At 39.5% G+C, this 22,962-nt stretch overlaps 1 protein-coding gene across 1 annotated transcript; it reads right to left on the minus strand.

The window, feature by feature from the left end:
* Nucleotides 1-8,369: 8,369 nt before the first annotated feature.
* LOC145107028 (secreted RxLR effector protein 161-like) lies at nt 8,370-9,140 on the minus strand. The gene is made up of 2 exons (XM_079043914.1): nt 8,796-9,140; nt 8,370-8,606 (listed from the first exon to the last, which is right to left on the minus strand). Exons 1-2 carry the CDS (start codon nt 9,138-9,140, stop codon nt 8,370-8,372), a joined length of 582 nt encoding a protein of 193 aa, XP_078900040.1.
* Between the last annotated feature and the right edge of the window lie 13,822 nt (nt 9,141-22,962).

Raw genomic sequence — 22,962 nt, forward strand, 5'->3', positions numbered from 1 at the left:
GAAGATTACTGAAATTTGTAAGTTAATGGAAACTCACAATAATAAGTGTATGATTTCCTTAGCATTTTTAAGAACTTAATGGAATACTCAAAGAAATAATAAATGCGTGTCAATCTCATTGATATTAATAATTGATACAACGATCAGGAAAATTTAACCTTACATGGGTCTAGGGTACATCAATGATAAAGGGAAAATTTGACAGCATTCGGGCCCCCGAATTCTGCACTCACAATCCGTCGGGTTTACATTTAAAAAGAAAGAGTAACACCAACATTTAGTCGATAAGTATATATACATAGCACCAGAAGTACGCGCTCTACTCCGAGCAGGTGGCACGTTGCGGACCATGGTATGTGGTTGTGGAAGTCTGAGCTCGGGCTACTTGACGTTCAACCTCGATGATGTGCCTCTCCGTTGCGGCTTGCTTCTTACGGAATTCCCTTACTTCGGCTCTAGCAGCAGTAATGTCCTTCTGAAGGGAAAAGGTGTGCTCTATTGTCCGCTCATGTTCTTCGTCCAGACGACGAAGACGTACCGCAATGACAGCAGCGGTGGCCCCAATGACCAAGAGTTGGCTGGCATTCACTCTTGCTTGCTCGCCTTGGTTGGCAATGCGACGAACCATGACAGGGAGTGCCCTGTCAGCTGAACCCCCGTTGCTGAGGTTATAAAAGCCTCGTGCCGTGCCGTAGGGTGGGCTTTGCCCTTGTTCCCTACTCCATCGCTTCAGATCCACAGCCCAGCGGGGCGCCGGGCCCTGAAAGTTCGTTTGGGGGTTTGCTGCTCCTCGGGGAGGATTGTAGATCTCGGGTTCTGAGTCAGTGCTCCCACCATCTCCTTCCTCTTCTAACTCTTCATCTGGGTCGTCCTCGGGATCCTCTTCGGAATCCTCTTCTGGCTCTTCCTCGGGAATCTCTTCGGGATCTTCCTCTGGGTCCTCCTCAATCCAGCCTCCATTACCCTGGTTAGGGTAGTAGGGATCCCCAGATATGTGAAATCCTGCCATTTGGTCTAGTCAAGAAATAGAGGCAAGAGAATTATATAAAAACCTGGGAGTAAAAAGGAAATTTTTGATAAATAATTTTTTTTTTATTTGACGATTCCTAATTTTTAACTAAATATCGAGGTTAGCACGATTATTATAGTTCTTATGGTTTTATAAAATACTCCTATAGTATTTCAAATTTGTAAGTTTGATTCTAGTATTTTCTTTGGTAAGTTTTCGACTTGTTGCTTACTACGACCATTCCTCGACATACGTTGGTCACATCTAGGATAAATATAGTTGATCAGGCTATATTTATTCTCGATTTGAGTACATACCCCGAGGCCTAATCGTAGTGTCGCAACTTGCCTTAATACTTTTGTAAAATTTTAGCTATGATACGAGACCGATGCATGCGTGTACTTATACTTTTATAAAAAAAATAAATATATATATATATATATATATATATATATATATGTATATATATATATATATATATGTATATATATATATATATATATATATATATATATATATATATATATATATATATATATCATTTTAATTTATTAAAATTATAGTTTGTGAAAACGTTTTCTCAGAGGCTTTTAGTCTCTGATACCAATCTGTCACACCCCCAAACCAGAATGGCGGAAACATTCGGGGGTGGATGACTTCACGTAGTATCATAACAATTGAATATTTGTAAAGAAAGTAACCCAACCATCATAAATATAACAAAAGTTACATCGTTGCATGTAATACATGTTTCAAAAGAATATTACAAATATAATGATTTAAAATGTTTTGATAACAGACGCCTTAGCGTTCATTCTCCAAAAGCTGATGGTTACCTGTATTATTGATTCCCTGAGAAATACAAGTAGTTTTGAAAAAGTGTCAACAATTAAGTTGGTGAGTTCATAAGCGTTTTTGTACTAAAATTTGTATGTCTTTCGGTAAAAATAACTGAACGTGTTTTCCAGAAAATCCAATATTTTCTATGTATGTGTGATTGTTTGAAAAGGTTCCAAAGGCTGGAATGCAATAGTATCTTTCATGCTAAAATGGTGAAAGTGGATTTATACATATGTAATGTAACACTAAATGAATTTAAGAGTCTCGTAAATCAAAATATTTCGATATCCCATGTGAGGTTTATAACCATGCTATTGACCCACACTGCCTGTAACAACGTTCTTCAGGCGTTGCAGTGTTATGACATTTGTCACCCCAGACCTGCCGGTATAACTGTAGCTAACAGTTTAGGTGCGGGATTGTCAATCCTGTGTAGATCTATACACAAGTATCACGCTCTCCCTACAAGAGATTATGGTTTATAATACAGGACTTGAAATGCGTACTTGAGTGTACGGTGAAGCCGGATGTCTCACAAAACTTAGTATCAACAGATTTACGGAATGAAAATTCCACATCACTTGTAAATAAAAGTATTTCCTTTTTATCGTGTTTATGTAAAGTTGTCATGAATATTTCGTAAGCTATACCTATTATAGTTTTTCAAAAGTGTGTTCCATTTGGTGATAAAAACTTGATGTAATACCAACTTTGCATGTAAAGTGTAACGTTGGTATTAATGTTTAACATTTATAAACAGGATGTAAGTAAAATATTCGAAACCATATATAACGGTGCGTATTTGAACATAAGTTTTTCTCGTGTTTCACTCGTATTCCCCCCCCCCCTAAAACATGAAAAAGACGTGAAAATGTAGGGGTATGAACTAACTTGGTTGAAGTGGTGGCTTGAAGAAGTTGAGACTAAAAATCGAGCATAACTTCGACTAGAAAAGATGATCTCTCGGGATTCTCGGGAATTCTCGAGACTCTTGGGAGCGTAGAACTTCCTTCAGGGCTTGGATATGAAACCGGAATGTCGGGATAGCCTCGAGAGGTTAGAAGTGTGAAATGTGGGAGAGAATGTAGTAAACTTGCCACCAAGATCCGTAACCCTCGCACCCTTTATATAGGGGCTGGACATGGTGCGAACGCGAGGCGTTCCTGCTGGGTACGCAGGGCGTTCCCCTGAACGCAGCATGCTCCGAAGCTGAAATATGTCATCGCTTACGAACCTCGGATGCGATGGCGAAGAGACAGTTCTGCGAGTACGAACGCTGGGCGTTCCCTTCGGACCAGCCTCAGAAGTTGTGCCTCGAACTTGTAAAATCCATAACTTTGGCATACGAGCTCCGTTTTCGACGTTCATTATATGCACGCGAAGGTGAGAATATACTCTACAACTCCCGTTTAGACTTCATCGGCTAATTTTTAATTTATTTTTAATAATATATTTTTAACAGGCCGGGACTGGAAAAGTCTGTTAAAAATCCATAACTTCTTCATCCGACGTCCGTTTTCGTCTGTCTTTTTACCTTTGTATTACCATTGACGGGATCTTCGATTATCGTTTAGGTCGTGTTGGCTAAAAGTTGTTCGATCTCTATTTCGAGTTTTTAGCTGTCTACTACTACTCTGAAACTTAGAAAAATCATAACTTTTTCATACGAAGTCAGATTTGGACGTTCTTTTTATGTACGTTCACGGTTGAATGATATCTACAACATTTGTTTAGATACCTAAGGCTAAAAAGTATTTTATTGAGATTTCACTTTTTACGCTTAACGGTGTTTTAACGGTTGTGTCGCGGATTTTCGATTGGTCATAACTTCTTCGTTATAACTCGGATTTGAGTGTTCTTTATATTTCTGAAAACCTTGACGCAATATCTAACACTTTCTGTATCCCAATTGATACTTTAGAACACTTCATTTTTGACGCTATTTCTATTGATTCAAAATAGTTTATAATATCTGACTTTTTGAACATTACATAGACTCGAAATATCGGGTTGTCACACGGACGGTGGTTGCGTCCGCCACCTAGAACAACAATAACATTTACGAGATTCCAGCTTAAACCCAACCCTTCTATCAATGATCTTGACGTGTACGCTTCTCGTCGGTCCTCGATTTCGCCAGAAGCATAGGTCCATTGGTGGTTTTGGCTAATCAAAATAGTAAGAAAAGAAGGGAGGTGGTGGCTAGAGAATAAGATGTGGTGGCTGGCATTTTAAAAAAACAGGGTTAGGGTTTGCATGCTTCTTTTAAGAGAGAAAGGAAAGGACGAGGTTTTAGTTTAGTGTCTAATTCAAACTTTCAATTCATTTTTACAAGATTGGCCCCTGTCTCCATAATTTAATTCAGATAAGGTCCAACATTTACACGACATCCCCCTTGCTTTCACAATTCTTTTCAGCTTAGGTCCAATTGTTAGCATAAAGCCCCTGCCTCCGGAAATCTATTCATTACAAGTCCATATGTTACAATTTAACCCTCAATATCCATAAAATATAACTTTTAACACTCTAAGGTGAACACCATGCTAAATTAACATGACTTTAGAGCTAAATTGAATATATATAAAAATACATCTCATGGTTTAGGATTTGTACAGAGAAAGGATGTTACATACACTTATTGTAGCGGAGTGGATAGATGTTGTTCGGACGAGTGATTCGGCGTAGAATCGAAGAACTACTAGACACTTTTCAGAGTCTCTGGTATTTGATATGGGTCGCTTTTGTTTTAGAAGGGTAGGGAGTTTCAACTTCTTCTTTCTAAAGAAATCCTCATACATATTTTTTGCTTCAAATTCTTCCTCATTTACATTCATTGGCTCTTCGGTTTTGATGGGGTCTTCAATCACCATAGGGTCCTCGGTGACAGTCTTCCTTTTTCTTAGAGACTCCGACACCTTTGGTTACAGTCTTTATTGGAGTCTTTTTTTAGAAACCAACTTGAATCTCTTTGATTTGGGCTTAGGGAATGGACTTGTGGTTTGCGGTATGGGTCTAGGCATGGTAGAGCGATATAGTGGTGTATCACTCGTAGCCTCAATGTGATCAGTGACTGCTGAGTCAAATAGTCCAATGGAAGTCAAGATGTGCATCGATAATTGTCTAATGGGACCAAAGTTAGATTCACCTTGAGGGAGAGAGTACCTTTTGAGATCTCGGCATGATAAGCAATTGATTTCATCTCTAAGACTGATTCTAGCATCTTTGTCAAGGTCCACCAACATAGCGACCAAAATCTTGCGGATGTGAGATCGGTGAGTCCTTCTTTGGGTGATCCTTTTCCAATATACTGACGGAAATTATGGTTCCATAATCAACTGCTTTTCCAGTGAATATACTCCAAACAATTTCTAGCAACTATATTCCCATGTTGTCCGTTCCTCTAGTTCTTCCAGATAAGCACCTAATGACATAGTAACAAACATATTGCCATACAGCTAGAAGCATTCCTTTTTTGAATTCTACAATTCCCTTAAGTTTGGCTTGATAACCCATCGTGCAGAGAGCTGTGAAGATGTCAGAATTGTTATGGGTCTTGAAGGTGGTTGAAGGAAGAATTCTGAGGTTGATGGCTTCGATAAATTTGGGTCTGGTAAGGATTGCCATTGATTCGTCAGAGAGCCTTAGATGAACTTGATCGAGTTTGTCTAATGGTCAGAATGAATAGAAGGGACAGTTGAAGAGCAATGATTGGGGAACAACTTTAGTTAAAGCATCAAAGGTTCCAAAAAATGGGTGTTTAGGCAAGTAACGAATCATCAACTTGATTGCAGCGTCATAAAGTTCATGATCATTAAATATTGCTCGATAGTTGCTTGCTGCAATTGTGGAGCTTGTGTTCTTGGCAGTTGAGGTTGAACGAGTTGGACTTGTTTGCTTCTTAGAGACTCCAAATTTCACAATGTTTTCTTCATAAGAAATTGTGTACCTTTTGTTCTAATAAGGGCATAAAATTAATTAAAATATAAACATATAATGTCAAATTATATGTATGAAAATGAACATATCAGTGGTGGCAACGATGAACTAGCTAGATGTTACGGGACAGAACGAAAGCGGAAGGAAAAAAGGAGCGGTTGCGGCAGAAAAATGGTGGTTGCGTCCCCCACCTAGAACAACAACAACAACTACGAGATTCCAACTTAAACCCAACCCTTCGCTCAATGATCTCGACGTGTACGGTTCTCGTCGTTCCACGATTTCGCCAGAAGAATAGGTCCACCGGTGGTCTTGGCTGATCGGAATAGTAAGAAAAGATGGGAGGTGGCGGCTGGAGAACAAGATGTGGCGGCTGGCATTTAAAAAAAATAGCGTTAGGGTTTGCGTGCTTTTTTTAAAAGAGAAGGGAAAGGACCACGTTTAAGTCCCGTGTCTAATTTAAACTTTGAATTCAGATTTACTAGATTGGCCCCTGTCTTCACAATTTAATTCAGATAAGGTCCAACATTTACACTACAACCCCCTTGATTTCACAATTCTTTTCAGCTTAGGTCCATATGTTACAATTTAACCCTCAATGTCCAGAAAATATAACTTTTAACACTCCAAGGTTAACACTCCAAGGTGAACACATTTTTTGCTTCAACTTCTTCCTCATTCGCATTCACCTACTCTTCGGTTTGGATTGGGTCTTCAATCACCATAGGGTCTTCGGTGACAGTCTTCCTTTTTCTTAGAGGCTCTGGAACCTTTGGTTGCAGTTTTTGTTGGAGTCTTTTTATTAGAAAACCAACTTGAATCTCTTTGATTCCGGCTTAGAGAATGGTAGAGTGATACAGTTGTGTATCACTCATAGCCTCAACGTGATCAGTGACCGCAGAGTCAAATAGTCCAATGAACGTCAAGATGTGCATCGGTAACTGTCTAATGGGACCAAAATTATATTGGTCTTTAGGGAGAGAGTACCTTTTGAGATCTCGACATGATAACCAATTGTTTTTCTCTCAATGACTGATTCTAGCTTCTTTGTTACGGTCCACCAAGCAGAGCGATCAGAATCTTACGGATGTGAGATCGGTAACTCCTTCTTTGGGTGATTCTTTTCCAATATACTGAAGGAAATTATCCTAAAGGATGGTTCCATAATCAACTGCTTCTCCAGTGAAGATACTCCAAAAAATGTCTAGCAACTATATCCCCATGTTGTCCGTTCCTCTAGTTCTTCTAGATAAGCACCTAATGATATAGTGACCAACATATTGCCATATAGCTGGAAGGTTTCCTTTTTTTAATTCTGCCATTCCCTTAAGTTTTGCTTGATAACCCATCTTGTAGATATCTGTGAAGATGTAAAAATTGTTATGGTTCTTGAAGGTGGTTGAAGGAAGAATTCTGAGGTTGATGGCTTCGAGAAATTTGGGTTTGGTGAGGACTGCCATTGATTCGTCAGAGAGCATGAGATGAACTTCATCGACTTTGTCTAATGGTCGGAATGCAGGGAAGGAACAGTTGAATAGAAATGATTGGGGAACAACTTTAGTGAAAACATCAAAGGGTCCAAATAATGGGTGTTGAGGAAAGTAACGAATCATCAACTTGATTGCATCGTCATAAAGTTCACGATCATTGAATAATGCTTGATAGTTGCTTGCTGCAGTTGTGGAGCTTGTGTTCTTGGCAGCTGAGGTTGAACGATTTGGTTTTGTTTGCTTCTTAGAGACTCCAAATTTCACCATGATTGATTTAAAAAATGTTTTTGTAGAACTTGCAGAAAATATTTTTAGCAAGATGAGGAAGAAGATGATCGTCGATTAGGGTTCAGAAGGCGTAAAGCTATCTTGGGAGGAATTGGGGGTTTTTATACCTCCATATTTGAAAAATGAAAGTATTTATCTGGAAATGACCAAAATTTAATGCAGTTAAGCGACACACTAAGTGAATGCTATGATGAAATGGGTAAACATTGGGTGATGGTTGAATTACCTATCATAAATCATGGGTTAGAGAGATTACTTTTCGTCTGACGGTTGACTTTGGACCGGCCACCTCACAAATTTTTTGGTAAAGTACTTTTATTGAAAAGACAAATCTTTATTTTATTTTAAAAGGAAGTAAGTTATGGTTTTTGAAAAGATACTATTTAAGGTGTAAACAAATTTAAAAAAAAGGATTAAAACATTCAAAAAATTTATTTGATCCATTAAATAGCACACCTTTGAAAAACATTATTTATTGGCAAACAGAAAAACAAGACTTCAGGTTCTTGAAGGAAGAATTGTGGTATGTCAGATGATAGAGATTGTGGAATCATGAGAATTGCAGAGCAACTTGATCACAAGGTTAGACGTAAAAACAATAAATTAACCCGGAGAGTACATAGATCATAAATAGTCTTCAGTTCCCAAAGGGTATCGAGGAGGAATTTATGAAATCTATGCTCAATAGCTAAAATTAAAAGAAATAAATTTTACACCATAGACAAATATATGTCCTTTAAAGATCAATGACAAAATGATTGAAGCATATCTATTTGTTAGATGCGAAGATTTGAGGTCTTCACAATTTATCCTTCCAAGAAAAGTTGAGGATCAAGGTTCATCAGTCCTAGCATTTCTAAAAATCTATTAAGTTTGGCGGAGTCAAGTGCTTTTGTGAAAACATCTGATATTTCTTCCTGAGATGGAAGAAAGATGAGTTCAATGTTACCTTTCAAGATATGATCCTTTAGAAAGTGACACCGTAGTTCAATTTGCTTCTTCTTTGAGATATGAATTGGATTATGAGAAATATCAATTTCACTCTATGAGTTGCAATAAATCGGTATTCATAACATTCTATATCCATAATCCATGAGTTGAGTTTTCATCCAGAGGACATAAGAGCAGCAGCTGGCTGCGACAATATATTCGGCGTCTTTGGTGGAGAGTGAGACACAATTTTGTTTTCTTGAAGACTAACTCACTAGTCTCCCACCGAGGAATTCACATACTCCGAAAGTGATCTTGTAGTCTAATCGACATCCCGCATGGTATGAGTCTGTAAAGTCCTGCAAACTGAAGTCGTTTGCTGCTGGGTACCAAAGACCTAAAGCTTTACTCCCTTTGAGGTATTTAACAATCTGTTTGATTGCATTCATATGAGAAACCTTGGGATCATCTTGATATCTGACACAAAAACCCGTTGCGAAGACGATATCTGGCGTACTTGCAGTCATGTACAGCAGAGAACCAATCATTCCTTGGTATACCTTTTGATCAACTCTATCTTTGGTGGGATCTACGGAGATCTTGTATCCAAAGGCCATAGGATCATTTTCCGAAGAGCAGTTATCCATATAATATTTCTTTAATAGTTTTGCGTTATACTTTTCTTGATGAAAGTGACTACACACTCACCTGATTTAATGAAAATTGGGCAGCAATTTGTTTCCTAAAATGATCGTTTCTAATAAAACCGAGAGTTTTATTGAGAAACCGGGCTCTGCGAAAGGTCAGGCTTCAAAACCGAAAAGATAAATTTTGCAGGTCTTCGGGAACTTCGGAACGTATTTCGGGCTTTAGAAATGATACCGGGGCTTCGAGGGAAGTCAAAATGACAAAAAGGATGAAAAATCGGTGAAAAGTGGCAAATTTCGGATTCTACCCGGGAAGTCTCGCATGGCTGCTACTTATAGGGGAGGAGGACCGAAGGCTCGGATCCGAACCGAGGAGGGGATGGCACGCGTCTGCGAGGCTCGGACCAGGTGGCTGCTTCGGCGAGGTTCGGACTGGTCAGCTGCGAGCTTCGGATTGGTCAGCAGCCTCTGTCCAATGAGAAGAGTCCACGTATGCGAAGGGGTGTCCGAGGAGTCTCCGCGGGGTGTCTCTTGCGAGGCTGTCCGAATGTTAGTGGACCGCGGACTTGGTCCAATCAGAAGACGACACGCGAAGCTTTGTCCTATCAGTAGGTGCCACGTGGAGGCCTCGCATGCGAGGGATGACGTGTCCGAGGTGACTCAGCGAAATTTCCCGGTTTTCTACATTTTCTTGATTTTTGTGCCAAAAACTTGCGAAAATCATAACTTTCGTATACGAGCTCTGTTTTTGACGTTCTTTATATGCACACGTAGCTAAAATTACCCTCTACAACTTTCGTTTAGACTTCGTCGGGTAATTTTGAATTTAATTTTTATATTATTATTTTTAACAAACCGGGACAGGAAATCCGTTAAAAATTCATAACTTCTTCATCCGACGTCCGTTTTCATCAGACTTTTTACCGTTGTGCTACTATTTACGAGACCTTCGATTCTCGTTTAGGTTGTGTCGGCTAAAAATCACTCGATCTAAAATTCGAGTTTTTAGCTGTCTACTGCTAAGCTGAAACTTCGAAAAATCATAACTTCCTCATACGAAGTCAGATTTGGGCGTTCTTTTTATCGAACTTCTCGGTTTAACGAATACTACGAGTTTAGTTTAGATCACTAAGGCCAAAAAGTAGTTTATCAAAAACTCACTTTTTACGACATTCGGCACCGTGCCGGTTTGTCGCGAAACTCCGACACGTCATAACTTCTTCGTTATAACTCGGATTTCGGCATTCTTTATATATCCGTAATCCTTGTCACGACCACTGCAACTTTCTTAATAAATATCGGCTTTATCTAATATTTATTTTTGACGCTCATTTTTAATCTTAATTAATTAAATTCTAATAATTAAGCATAAAACACATAAAACACATAATTTTTCACATAATTCCTTTTTATTTTTCCAAAATGAGTCACAAAGGTTACCTAGACTATCATGTCAATATTAATGCGTAGCCTAGAAACACGGGCATTACATTGACTGCTACGGTGTAACGCCCGCAGATTCAGGCTAATCAATTTAGAGACAATGATCATTAAAAATGACTTTTTGATAGAAGATTATTTAGCATAAATAACATTAACCGAAGTTATAGTATACGTCACAAGGATTCCGTACATAAAAAGAACACCGAAATCTCACTTCGTTTGAGGAGGTTATCATTTTTCTAAGATTTTTTCATAGCATTATACAGCCCGGAAATCGAATTTTAGATCGGTAAAATTTTAGCCAAAATTATCTAAATGAGAATTAAAGGTCCCATTAATAGGAGTTCAACGATACAAAGAAAGTCGAAAACGGTGTCCGTATGTAGAAGTTACGAATTTTGCACGGTCGTTAACAGTCTAATCTTCTCAGACTGGTAAATTTAAAATTGATCAAGAATTAGCCAAAGGAGTCTAAACAAAAGTTGTAGATCTTGTCAATACCTACGTGTGGATATAAAGAACGTCAAAAACGGAGTTTGTATGAGAAAGTTATGAAATTTTTAAAATTGGTTGTTTCACCTACGTCCTGCTACGTGTCAGCACCAGGCGAAGCCTTGGTGCCTACGCAAGGTCACGACGTGAATTTTAAGTTCACGACGTGAATCACCCTCATACAGCATATAAATAGAGACATAAATCATCCATTTTCTTCATTCCTTAACCCTTCTTTCTCTCTCAATACTCCAAACCTATCCATCCCTTTCGCTAGAACTTCCTAAGGGTTTGAGGGAGTCCCGGAGTTCCAAAAGGCTCTGAGAAGAAGAGATTTCGACTCAAAAGTTATGCCCTTGCAGAGCCCGCTTCCTAGCTAAACCCCCTTCTAAGTGACTGATGCTTACCCTACTATAATTATAGCTTATGTTTAAGTTCATTATCGTTATTATGAACCTATAAGCAATATATGTAAGTATAATAAAATATACAAAGTGTTATTATAATACCTTTTAACTGCTCGCGGTACGGGGAATCTATTTTGAAGGGCCGCATAGGGTTGTTGGATTTCAGAACAGCTTAAATGCCAAAATGGTCCTACCCTCCGGTGTTTCATGTTTGGCCCCTGTATGTACATAGTAGTTGAAAAGAATTATTTAACACTTATAAAACAATATTGCTCATAAGTTTAGACTAATAATTATTTGCAATAAGTATTAGACTAAAATCTAGTGGTAATAATACTAGGTTTCACCGAAGGAAAAGACGATTGTTAGAAGCGAAGCGTTGTCCGAATTTCGAGTCATCACTTTAACAAGTGAGTGTATAGTTACTTTCATCTTACACATATATATGAAGTACTTAATATAAATTATATGCTATGTGTGCATATTATCTGTGTTCTGGATATCTATGTTGGATGAACGATTTATACATGTTTTACTTGATTTAAACTATATATGTATTTTTATACCTATAAGTATATTGTGTAAAGATGGGTAGATTAAAGATGAGAGGAATGATGAGAGATGAAAGACGATATAGATGATGAGAGGTGAAAGATGAAAAGAATCGATGACCCAAGTGATGGCCTAGTCATCTAGCAAAGAATAAATAATAACCACAAACTATTCTCGATAGTCCAGTGGAACACTAGCAGGCTCGCAACCTGTAGGTGTTGTGAATGATGGGTTCACCATATGTACTTTAAAAACCCTGAAAACTATGACTTAGTCCTTATGGATGAACATTGGAAGCTATAGACTTAGTGCCTTACAAATGAACATCAGCAGCTATGGACTCAGTGTCTGTTATATGAACCCTGACACCAATGAACTTCGTGCCTATTCCTTAGGACAATCCTTAGGAATAAATATTGAGGAATAGATGGTTCTTAGGAAGGATACTTAACAATAAAGAAGATAATGGGGATGGGTAATTAGGTTACTTGTTTGATGATGAAACATAATAACTATATTATTGTAGGTTGAAAACCCCATGTAATCATCAGGTTTCCCAACCTGACCCACTCAGTTTATTTGTATCATAGGTAATAGTATGATTACACATTAGACTGAGAGATTAAAGGAGATGTAGATCATTAGTTTAAATGAATGTAAGGTCTATTTATGCTTAAGTTTCTGTATTGACAATGACATCCCAAAGTTTTAATATAAATAAAATACATTTCTTCGTAAATTCTTTGATAATATCTTTATCATGTTTTCTGGGAACAAACGCAATAACATTCTTTAAAATTGATACTCTGATTTTTAAATAAACATAAAGAAAATTTTTAAAATGACCGTGAATTTGGGGATGTCACATACGGTGCCATCAATTTTGACTGACTTGATTTTTTGGTCAGGCCTTTTATTCAGAGGAACAACAACTGTAGTTTTCTTATTCTTGACGGGTTGGGGTTCACAGGTTTAAGATCTTTTGGGACTTGGCGACCTGTTTGGACTTTTGGTTTTTTGTTCCTGGTTTTAGCTTCTGCGAAGAGTTAGATTTGTCAAAATGATTTTGCATAGAGTTATTTTGTCACATCCTGAATCTAGAAGCTCAATCTTGGAAATATATTCCTTTTTAGGGGCCAACTCGTCGAGTTTGTGGAATAAACTCGACGTGTTGGAAGCTTTTGGGGCGTGTATTTTTAAGGACCAAGTCGTCGAGTTGGTGAAGGGAACTTGACGAGTTGGACGCTATTTGAGAAACCCTAATTTTTGGGTTTTGCACCATATTTAAACACTTTAAGTTCCTGGTGGTGGCCTGATTCCCAGCCTCCATATACCCTAACCCGAATCTTGAAACCCTAGAGCCTCCTTGAGTATTGTGAGCTCATTGTGGGTGTGTTTTGGTGTGTTGGAAGCTCTTTGAAGGAATAGAAGCTTGGTGCAAGGTGGTGTTTCAAGTAGGAGCTTTCAGATTTTGGTTCTCTGCTCCATTTTCAGCACATTTCAGATATAAAGCTCTAACCTTGCTTAGTATTGGCTAAGATCTATTCTTACGTTATTTGTATGCTTTTTGCCTTGGATGGGTGGTTGTTCGGGATGTTGAAGTCCCAAGTGTTTACTCTTTCAGATCTATGATCTTCATGAGTTCTTTTGGCATAAAGGTGCCAACTTTATGTTCTTAAGGGCTTCATGCATCTATTAAGTTCTTCTTTTAGTCTCTTATGACCTTTTGAGCCTCCCCTAGCCATACATGAGTGAAAAGTTGGAACCTTTGTGTGACCATGCAGTCTTAAAGGGCCATATCTGTATTTTGGGGATTTTTCATGGTGATTAAGTGATTATAGATTAAGCCCTTAACCTTTTAAGCCTAGGATTTGGGTTTTGAGCCCATTTGGTTGGTCCCTAGGGTTAAAGTTGGAAACTTTACCCTTCTAGACGCTATTTCAGTTAACATCTGAGTGGGGAAGCTGTTAGTTTTGATTATGTCGGCTTAATGGGTTAAGATGTTTGATTCCTGATGAACTCAGTGAGTTTTTGGGTGAACTCGGCGAGTTAGATCGGTTCTTCTCGATTTTTTGCAGTTTGATGAAGGAAACTCGACGAGTTGAAGGGCAACTCAGCGAGTTGAGTCAACGTGGACCGTTGACTTTTACTTTTGACTTATGACTTTGAACAAGTTTGTCCTAAGGGGTAATTGAGGTAACCTGAAATTGTAATTAAGGGAATTATGGGCTTAAGATAAGGCCGATATGGCGTTTGGCCCAATTTGGAAAATTGGGCCACTAGTGGGCTTTTATGGATCTAGTAGTTTATGGTATTTTGGGCTTGAGTTATTAATTGGCCATCGGGATATGAAGTGTTTGGATTAGAAAGAATGGTTGGGCCTTGAGGGTAGGCCATGTATGGGGTTTGGGCCCAATTTGGAAAATTGGGCCATTTGTTGATTAATGGGCCTTTGGATCTTTCAGATTGTAGTTTAGGTTATAATTTTGGATAAGGCTAGGTTAGGGGTAAAATGGTCTTTATACCCCAAGTATGAAGTTGTGGTTATGGATTGTAACCCAATTGTTAATTCGGTGTTGTTTTGATCTGATAGTTCGGAGGTGTCGTCAGGGCAGCAGCTAGGGATTTATTTATGTGTGCTTCTGCATTCGAGGTGAGTTTCCTTACCAGGTTTAGCGGTTCGCAGGCATCAAGACCGACCCATGTTTATATTATGTTTTTAGTATGCTAGTTGTCTTTGTGACTCTTGAATGTGCTTATGTTTATAAAACTTTTGGGCTAAGGCCCGATGCCTGGCGGGGCCTGATGGATATTTGTATTGTAATGTCCCAAAAATACAGTCCAAAAATTTCGTTTTAAAACTTATAATAAAACCATGAATCATCCATCATCATAAAGAAAGTCAAGAATCATGTATCTCAAAACATCATGTCAAATACTATGTCAAAATCATATGAGAAAAATATCAGAGTTTAAACATCCCAAGCTATAACTATGGTGTGTGCCATTCGATCATCCCGAGCCCTTTCCCATGCTAGTGGAAGTACCTGAAACCAAAACTGAAAAGTGTAAGCACAAAGATTAGTGAGTCTCCCCAAACTATCACATACCAAAAAATATAACATGCAACTAAGAGATACGGGCCTCGCCTAATCTCATGGAGATTCAGGCCTCGCACATACTCCGATGTCTAGGAGATTCGGGCCCTGCCCACACTCTGATGTCCAGGAGATTCGGGCCTCGCCCACACTCCGATGTCCAGGAGATTCGGGCCCTACCCACACTCCACTGTCCAAGAGATTCGGGCCCCACCCACACTCCGTTGTGTAGGAGATTCGGGCCCCGCCCACACTCCGCTTTCTAACATGCATACAAGTATCACACAGACAACAAATATATCTACTCCTATCAAGCAATCACATAGCTATACTCAAATAATACCACGAGTTTCGGGCCTCGCCCACACTCGACTACTATGAGATTCAGGCCCCGCCCACACTCAACTACTATCATGTCGCATATACAGGCCGACCTTGGTGTCGTAGACCCGTTCCAAATGAACAAAACTCACCTTGCAAGACTGACTGCATAAAACTTGAGTGAGGAATCTCTGACGGCCGCTCCGGCGACTCCCCGACTATCAATTTCATAATAACACTTAATCAAAATCTGATAATCCTTTCTAGGGTAAAATGACCATTTTACCCCTGGTCAAAGTCAACGCTTGGGTCAAAGTCAACAATCTGATTGACCCAACTCGTCGAGTTACTCCATTAACTCGTCGAGTTCTAAATCCTAAAATCGCGATCTAACTCGTCGAGTTTCCATGCTACTCACAGTCGCGATTTACCGCTTTGACTCGCCGAGTCCCTTCACCGACTTGTCGAGTTCTTCCTGAGGCTAAAACGTGACAACCCACATCAACTCGTCGAGTCCCTCTAAGGAATCGTCGAGTTCCTTTGTCTGATTGAGCCATCATAACAGAATAATCCCTTGTTCTCTAGATCTACAGCCCCTACTTCGCTTGTTCACTGGAAATGACCTTTCTAAGGGTAAAGTTTCCATATTTACCCGTTGATAGCCCTTCTTGAAGTGTTTAGCTATAACCCTAATTCCTTTAGGACATAGATCTTGTCCAAATAGCCTTAGTATTCCAAACCAAAGCATGAAAACCTAGATCTCGAGCTTGCTTCCATGCACGGCCCCTTTGGGGCTTAAAAGGCCATAACAACATCCTTAGGGTTTGCATGAGACTCAAATGGCATAAAGTTTATACCTTTATGTCTTTACAACCCCTAATGACTCCAGATCTGAAAGTATAATCAACTTGGGACATCCATGACTCATAAATCATTCTACTTGGACAAAAACCCCATAAAAGTAACCACAAAGAGATCTAAGGAACTATAAGGCAAGTTAAGAGCTTGATTACCAGAAAGTGATCAGAATGGAACGAAATCCCTGGATCTATAACCTTCTCCTTGAACCTTCAAGCTCCTTCTTCTTCTTCTAGGCATCAAGAACACACAAAACAGTGAAAGATGGCTCACACACTCCCAAAATGCTCTAGGGTTTCGTGGATTAGGGTTTACGACAAGGAGGATTTAAATGAGGCCAAGGGGTGGGGGTTAGGATGCTTAAATAGGGTGCAAAACCCTGAAATTAGGGTTTCACCCTGGCCGAGCTACTCGCCGAGTTAGGGACCTCGACTCGCCGAGTAGATAACTCAAACCCCACGCATACTCTGCCCTCTACTCGACGAGTTAGGTCCACCAACTCGTTGAGTCCTTTTTTTAAAATAAGTTGATAATTAAATTAAGTGCGTACCAGGGAACCAGGCGTTACATGTATGCTATATATCTCTGTGATTATTGCATTTGTATGTGTTTATTTGATATATTTTATCGGACGTTAGGCGGGGCCCATTTTACCGAGCTTAGCTCGATGTCGGGCGGGGTCCGAAGATATGCGGGGCCCTCTATTTGTTTATTGTATGTTTCTTGTACGGTATGTGGTATTTGGGGAACTCAGTAAGCTTTGTGCTTATGGTTTTCAGTTTATGTTTCAGGTACTCCAGTTTTCAAATAAAATAGCTCGGGTCGATCGCAGCGCATACACCCGTGTTTTCCGCAATATGTGATCTTTGGGAGTGAACTCTTATAATTGTTTTATTTGAAATGATTTTCAATGTTTAGACAAAAGTTTACAATAGTGTTTTGACTATAATAAAAATGAAATTTTTTTCCTTGATTTTTGGGATGTTTCAATTTGGTATCAGAGCCTTGGTTTGAGGGATTCATGCATACTCTCGGGTGTGCCTGAACTTAAATTGCGGAATTGGTGAAATTTTTTATAAAATAAACATTTAATTAAAAAGTAATTTCTAATCAAGGAAAAGGGTGTGATGCGTGCAATCGGCCGAGCTCAAGTAAGCGGTTCCTAGAATACCGATACATGTTTATTATGATATATGATATGATTATGAGAACTACATGCTAGATTAGGGCTAAGGATCTGCTCAGTATTATATGATATGAGAGATGCATTTATATGCCTGATTGTATGAGCTTTTAGATTAGCATGTTAGTATGGTGTTCCAATCAGTGGATAGAATGGCTTGATTTGTGTATGCTGGTTCGATTTTCCGTTGCCTAAATGTTGCTTGCTTTGTGCTTTGTGAGATTCTTAGTGATATGGAATAACTACTAAGGGAATATGTTAATTCATATGTGGTACAGGTTAAATAATCAAAGAGTGATGGATTTGACCCTATTGCACAACTCTCGTTTGAGTCCAACTGTTCTAGGGTTGAGTCTTTTACTCAAAGGATTATCTGATCTCCATTACATGTGACTATATTTATGGGGTAGTTGGTTAACATTGGTAAGAGTCTTTCAGCAGATGAGGGTAGAGTGAGGTCGGGAACCTAGGAGAGTCTAGGATATGCTTCAGTGGGTTTGGTTATGCGGTCTAGTGAGTTTTTGGTGCATTGGTTGAGGAAGTGACATAGACAATTCGGGAGGATTACTGAGGAAAGTATGGATAGGTGTGGAAGGTACTACTGAAAGCACAGGATCCATACTCAAATCAACGAGAGCCTTGGAGAATCTAAGGAGCATGTAGGAAGGGATTTTCGAGCATGATCTGATCATTGGTTTGTGGTATTTCAATTGGGAGATGAGCTGTCAGGGAGGTGGTTCAGGTTTTGGTTCGGGCTCTGGCTCAGGTGCTGGTATTGAGCCGATTAGCGAGCAGATATAGGAGTTCATCTCATCGGAGATTATCCGTGGTATTTTGGAACAGACTCATGTAATTTTTGGTTCGGTCAAGGATGGAATTTTTGATCTATTGGATGGTCGTCTCAGGGCCTTTTGGGCCGAGGTCGTATCGTGAAAATTGGGGACTCATTTCGAGCCCAAAACTTATGGAATCCCAAGATCCTTCAGGAAGGAGAATCCTGTTGATATCTTTTGTCATTTGGGATCGGAGGTGAGTTGTTCACCATATTTTCTGGAGAGTCAACCACATGATTGGATTGTCGCAGAGGTTTCGCGAGCCCTACACGAGGAGTTACCCGACATCATTGGGCGTGTCAGTAATAGAGTGGTTGCCAGGTTCGAGGGGCGGGCCTCAGTTATTCAGGCGGTTGATGGAGTGGTCGGGGTAACCCGGGAGAAGGAGATCGGTTTAAATAAGCAGCTGGGAAAGAGGAAGCAGACTTCTAGGCAAGCTCGACGATCTAAGCAGTTGGACGTTGCCACAGCTGGTGCTAGAGACCCGAGGGGTCGTGATGATTACACGGAGGATGAAGGGGCGCATAAGGATGTGCGCAGCAGATCTAAGTGCAGCAGGTGCAGATGGAAGGGTCACAACTGCCAAGAATGCACATTGGAAGTAGAGTTATGTCATCGTTGTCATCAGCCTGTTCATATGAGGCAGAATTGCCCCCGCTTAGTGGTTAGGGTAGCTCAGGTTTCATTGCATGTACCTCGGTAGGAAGAGTGATTCGGGGTTTCTTTAGACGACATTGCGGGTATGTTATGTTTTGCTATCTCTGACATCTCCTAATTTCTCGGCCAGAAAAGACCGATTTAATTTATGCTTTTTTTAAAATAAAGTCAGAGAAATCCTTTTAAAAGATGTTGCGGAATTGGTCCCCAAAACAAAACATGATAAAAGTTTAACAAAACCTTTCTTTAAGAAATATATATTTTCCTTTTATATCAAAACCTCGAGATGTCATGTTCCGATACAGATTAAAAGCATAAACAAGACATTATAATCCTTACAACAGTTATTTACAACTACTGGCCTATAATCCAAAAATATCTCATCATCATCCGACTATGCTCGAGGTCCACTACCTGTAATAATAAAAAGCTGAGTGGGTCAGGCTTGGGAGCCTGGTGAGCATATAGGGTTTTCAACCCACAATAATAATAAACTTATTAAGTTCATCAATCAATAATAACCCTGATTACACATTCCCGTTATCCTCACTTTACGTCCCTAAACACCTATCACAAGGGACCTAGCCTAAGGAATATCATCGGGATGGACACTACTGCTAAGGGGACTCCTCAGCCATAAATGTCCTAAAGGCAACCATGAGGGGGATGGAGTACGCCAATGAACATATAGTTCACCAACACCTACAAGTTGCGAACCTGCTAGTGTTCCACTGGACTCTCTAGAAAAGTCTGCGGTCGTCATCTATACTCCGCTAAACGACTAGAAAAACAACAACAACAACAACAACAACATCGAGGCCTCTCACCTTTTTAACACACATCGACTATTTCGTCTACCCATGTTTTACCCAACATATTTGTAGATAAAATACATATACAGTTTAAAACTTGTATAAAACATCTATTCAACAGTCACCTCATTAAAAAATTAATATAATTACACATAGCACGTATTTTAAGGAAAATACTTCATATCTATGTGTAAAGTGAAAGTGACTACACACTCACTTGATTTAATGATAATCGGGCTGCACTTCGTTTTCTAAAATGATCGTTTCTAATAAAACCGGGAGTTTTCTTGAGAAACCGGGCTCTGCGAGGGTCGGGCTTCAAAACCGAAAAGATAAATTTCTCGGGCTCTTCGGGACGTGTTTCGGGTGTTTGGTATAATACCGGGGCTTTGGGGGAAGTTGGAATGGAAAAAATATGGGTTTAGGGGTGTAAAATGACAAATTTCTAAATTATCCCCGGGAGGTCTCGCACCCCTTTATTTATAGGGGAGGCTTCGGACCGAGGTGGCAGATAAGGGAACACGCGGCTCGCATGCGAGGCTCCATGTGTCTGCTTCTGATTGGACCGAGGTCTAGGGTCCGAGGGGTGGGAGGTGGTGCCTGTGAAGCTCGGACAGCTGGTGCCACACGCGTCGGTGCGAAGTGAGGCGGCTTCGGATGCGAGGAGTCACCTGGGCACGCGTCGGACTCTCGGCTGCACAGCGCATCGGTGACTAAGCTCCTTCGGACACGAGGCGACACGCGGCCTGCTTCGGTTGGGCCTCCCTTCGGTCGAATCAGAAACGAGCATGTGGCATGCATGCGAGATTTCGGGTGACGTGGCCGAAGTCTGTCCATGCGAAATTCCTCGGATTTCGTGTTTTTTCTTGATTTTTATGCCAAAACTTCTAAAATCCATAACTTTCGCATACGGGCTCCGTTTTTGACGTTCTTTATTTGCACGCGTAGGTAAAATTACGCTCTACAACTTTCGTTTAGACTTCGTCGAATAATTTCGAATTTAATTTTAATATTATTATTTTTAACACACCGGGACAGGAAATCCGTTAAAAATTCATAACTTCTTCATCCGACGTCTGTTTTCGTCTGTCTTTTTACCGTTATACTACTATTGATGAGACCTTCGATTCTCGTTTAAGTTGTGTCGGCTAAAAATCACTCGATCTAAAATTCGAGTTTTTAGGTGTCTACTGCTAAGCTGAAACATAGAAAAATCATAACTTTGTCATATGAAGTCAGATTTGGACGTTCTTTTTATACATACTCTCAGTTTAACGAACACCACGACTTTTGTTTAGATCACTAAGGCTAAAAAGTAGTTTATCTGAAACTTACTTTTTACGTCATTCGGCACCGTGCCGGTTTTGTCGCGAAACTTCGACAGGTCATAACTTCTTCGTTATAACTCGGATTTCAGTAATCTTTATATATCCGTAATCCTTGTCACGCCCACTACAACTTTTTTAATAGATATCGGCTTTATCTAATATTTATTTTCGACACTCATTTTTATTCTTAATTAATTAAATCTTAATAATTAAGCATAAAACACATAATTCACATAATATTCACATAATTCCTTTTCATTTCTTCAAAATTAGTTACAAAGATTAACCTAGACTATCACGTTCAATATTAATGCCTAGCCTAGAAACACGGGCGTTACACTATCTTCATGGTTTTTCTTAGTATTTATGATGTTTTGGAATCTTGCATCTGTGTGTGTAAGCATATCTCTGCTTCATTTCTCTGCTTATGTTTGGGTTATATCATCAAGAAATGTTATATGCCAATTTTATACCATGAATTGTTAGTGGTTTAGTAAAGGGTTGTTTCTCTTATAGCGGGTTTGGAGTGTTCTGTGTTATCTTGGTGGTGGTCAGAATCGGTTCAGCAGCATTGTGTGGAAGGTTTATGGTTAGGATTCAGGGGGTTTGTTGTCCATTATCTCCAGGATTGTGTGCTTTTAGCAATGGTGCTTGGATTGGCTTTTGGAGGTATTGAGGGAAGTAGTTTGTTGCTGAGGTTCTGGTTGGAGCATCCGTCCTTTGGACTTTAAGATTTGACTGAGATATCAGGTTAAGCATATGGGATCATCAGCATTGTAGGGATTCGGCAAGTGTTTATTTGGTCTTCAGGGGTTGTGCGATCTTTTTGATGGGTTTTATACTAACAATCCTATGTGTGTATGCAACCCTAGATACGGATCTATGTTTTCACTATTAGTTATACAAAATTTTGAACGCATAAGGAAACCTAGCATGCTCCTAGTAATTTCAAAATTCATAAAGAAGAATGAAACACATAACTCTTGTTGTTATGTTGTAATAACAACTTGTTTCTTGAATCTCATTGTCTTTGAAAGCAAGTACTACAAGTGTAGTACCTCTAATGGCTCACAAACATCAAGAGCAAATGAAGAAGGAAGAGAGAGAGAGGGGAGAGGAGAAATTTGGCTCTAGGAACTCTAGGGATCAAGTGTCCGAATTTCCTATGCCAAGGGTCCTTTATATAGGTGTAGTAATTAGGGTTTCAGTCCTTATCCTTATCTGGTTACTTGCCCAGCAAGCAACCCAAAGGATAACCCTAGAAACCTTATCATGGACGAATTCTAAGGCCTTATCCCCTTGAATTTGTCCACCCTTTAATATAGGGCATCCTTTGCCGTACTTTGCAACTATCACATAATTACAGTTCAGTCCCCCTAGTTCAGTTAACTTCTTTTGATCACAAAATTAATTCTTAATTAATTCTTGACCAATGTTAACTAAATAAATATGATTTCTCTTTTAATATATTATTGTTATAATATATTAATAAACCATAATAACCTCTTTCTCTATTATTTCTCCAGTCAAGTTTCTTTGGTGAAGGCAACCCAAAAGGACCATGCACAACCGGGTCAAGTACTTATCAAATATGGTTACGAGCTTAGACATTAATCCAACACTTTAGAGTTGGCTAGTAAGGGATCATGCCCATAATCGACGCGTCACAATACAGCATGAAGTCATCTACTCCCTCGGGCAGAGTCAAAATCGGTGAATCATACAATCGTTGTCTTAGAGTCTCGAAGGCCGCCTGCTGCTCAGGCCCCCAGTGGAATGTCACTGACTTCTTGGTCAATCGGGTCAAAGGAACAACAATATTGGAGAAATCCTGGATG

This window comes from Lactuca virosa, chromosome 4 (genome assembly GCF_052849685.1).
Source record: "Lactuca virosa cultivar CGN04683 chromosome 4, Lactuca_virosa_CGN04683_v6, whole genome shotgun sequence".
NCBI lineage: Eukaryota > Viridiplantae > Streptophyta > Magnoliopsida > Asterales > Asteraceae > Lactuca > Lactuca virosa.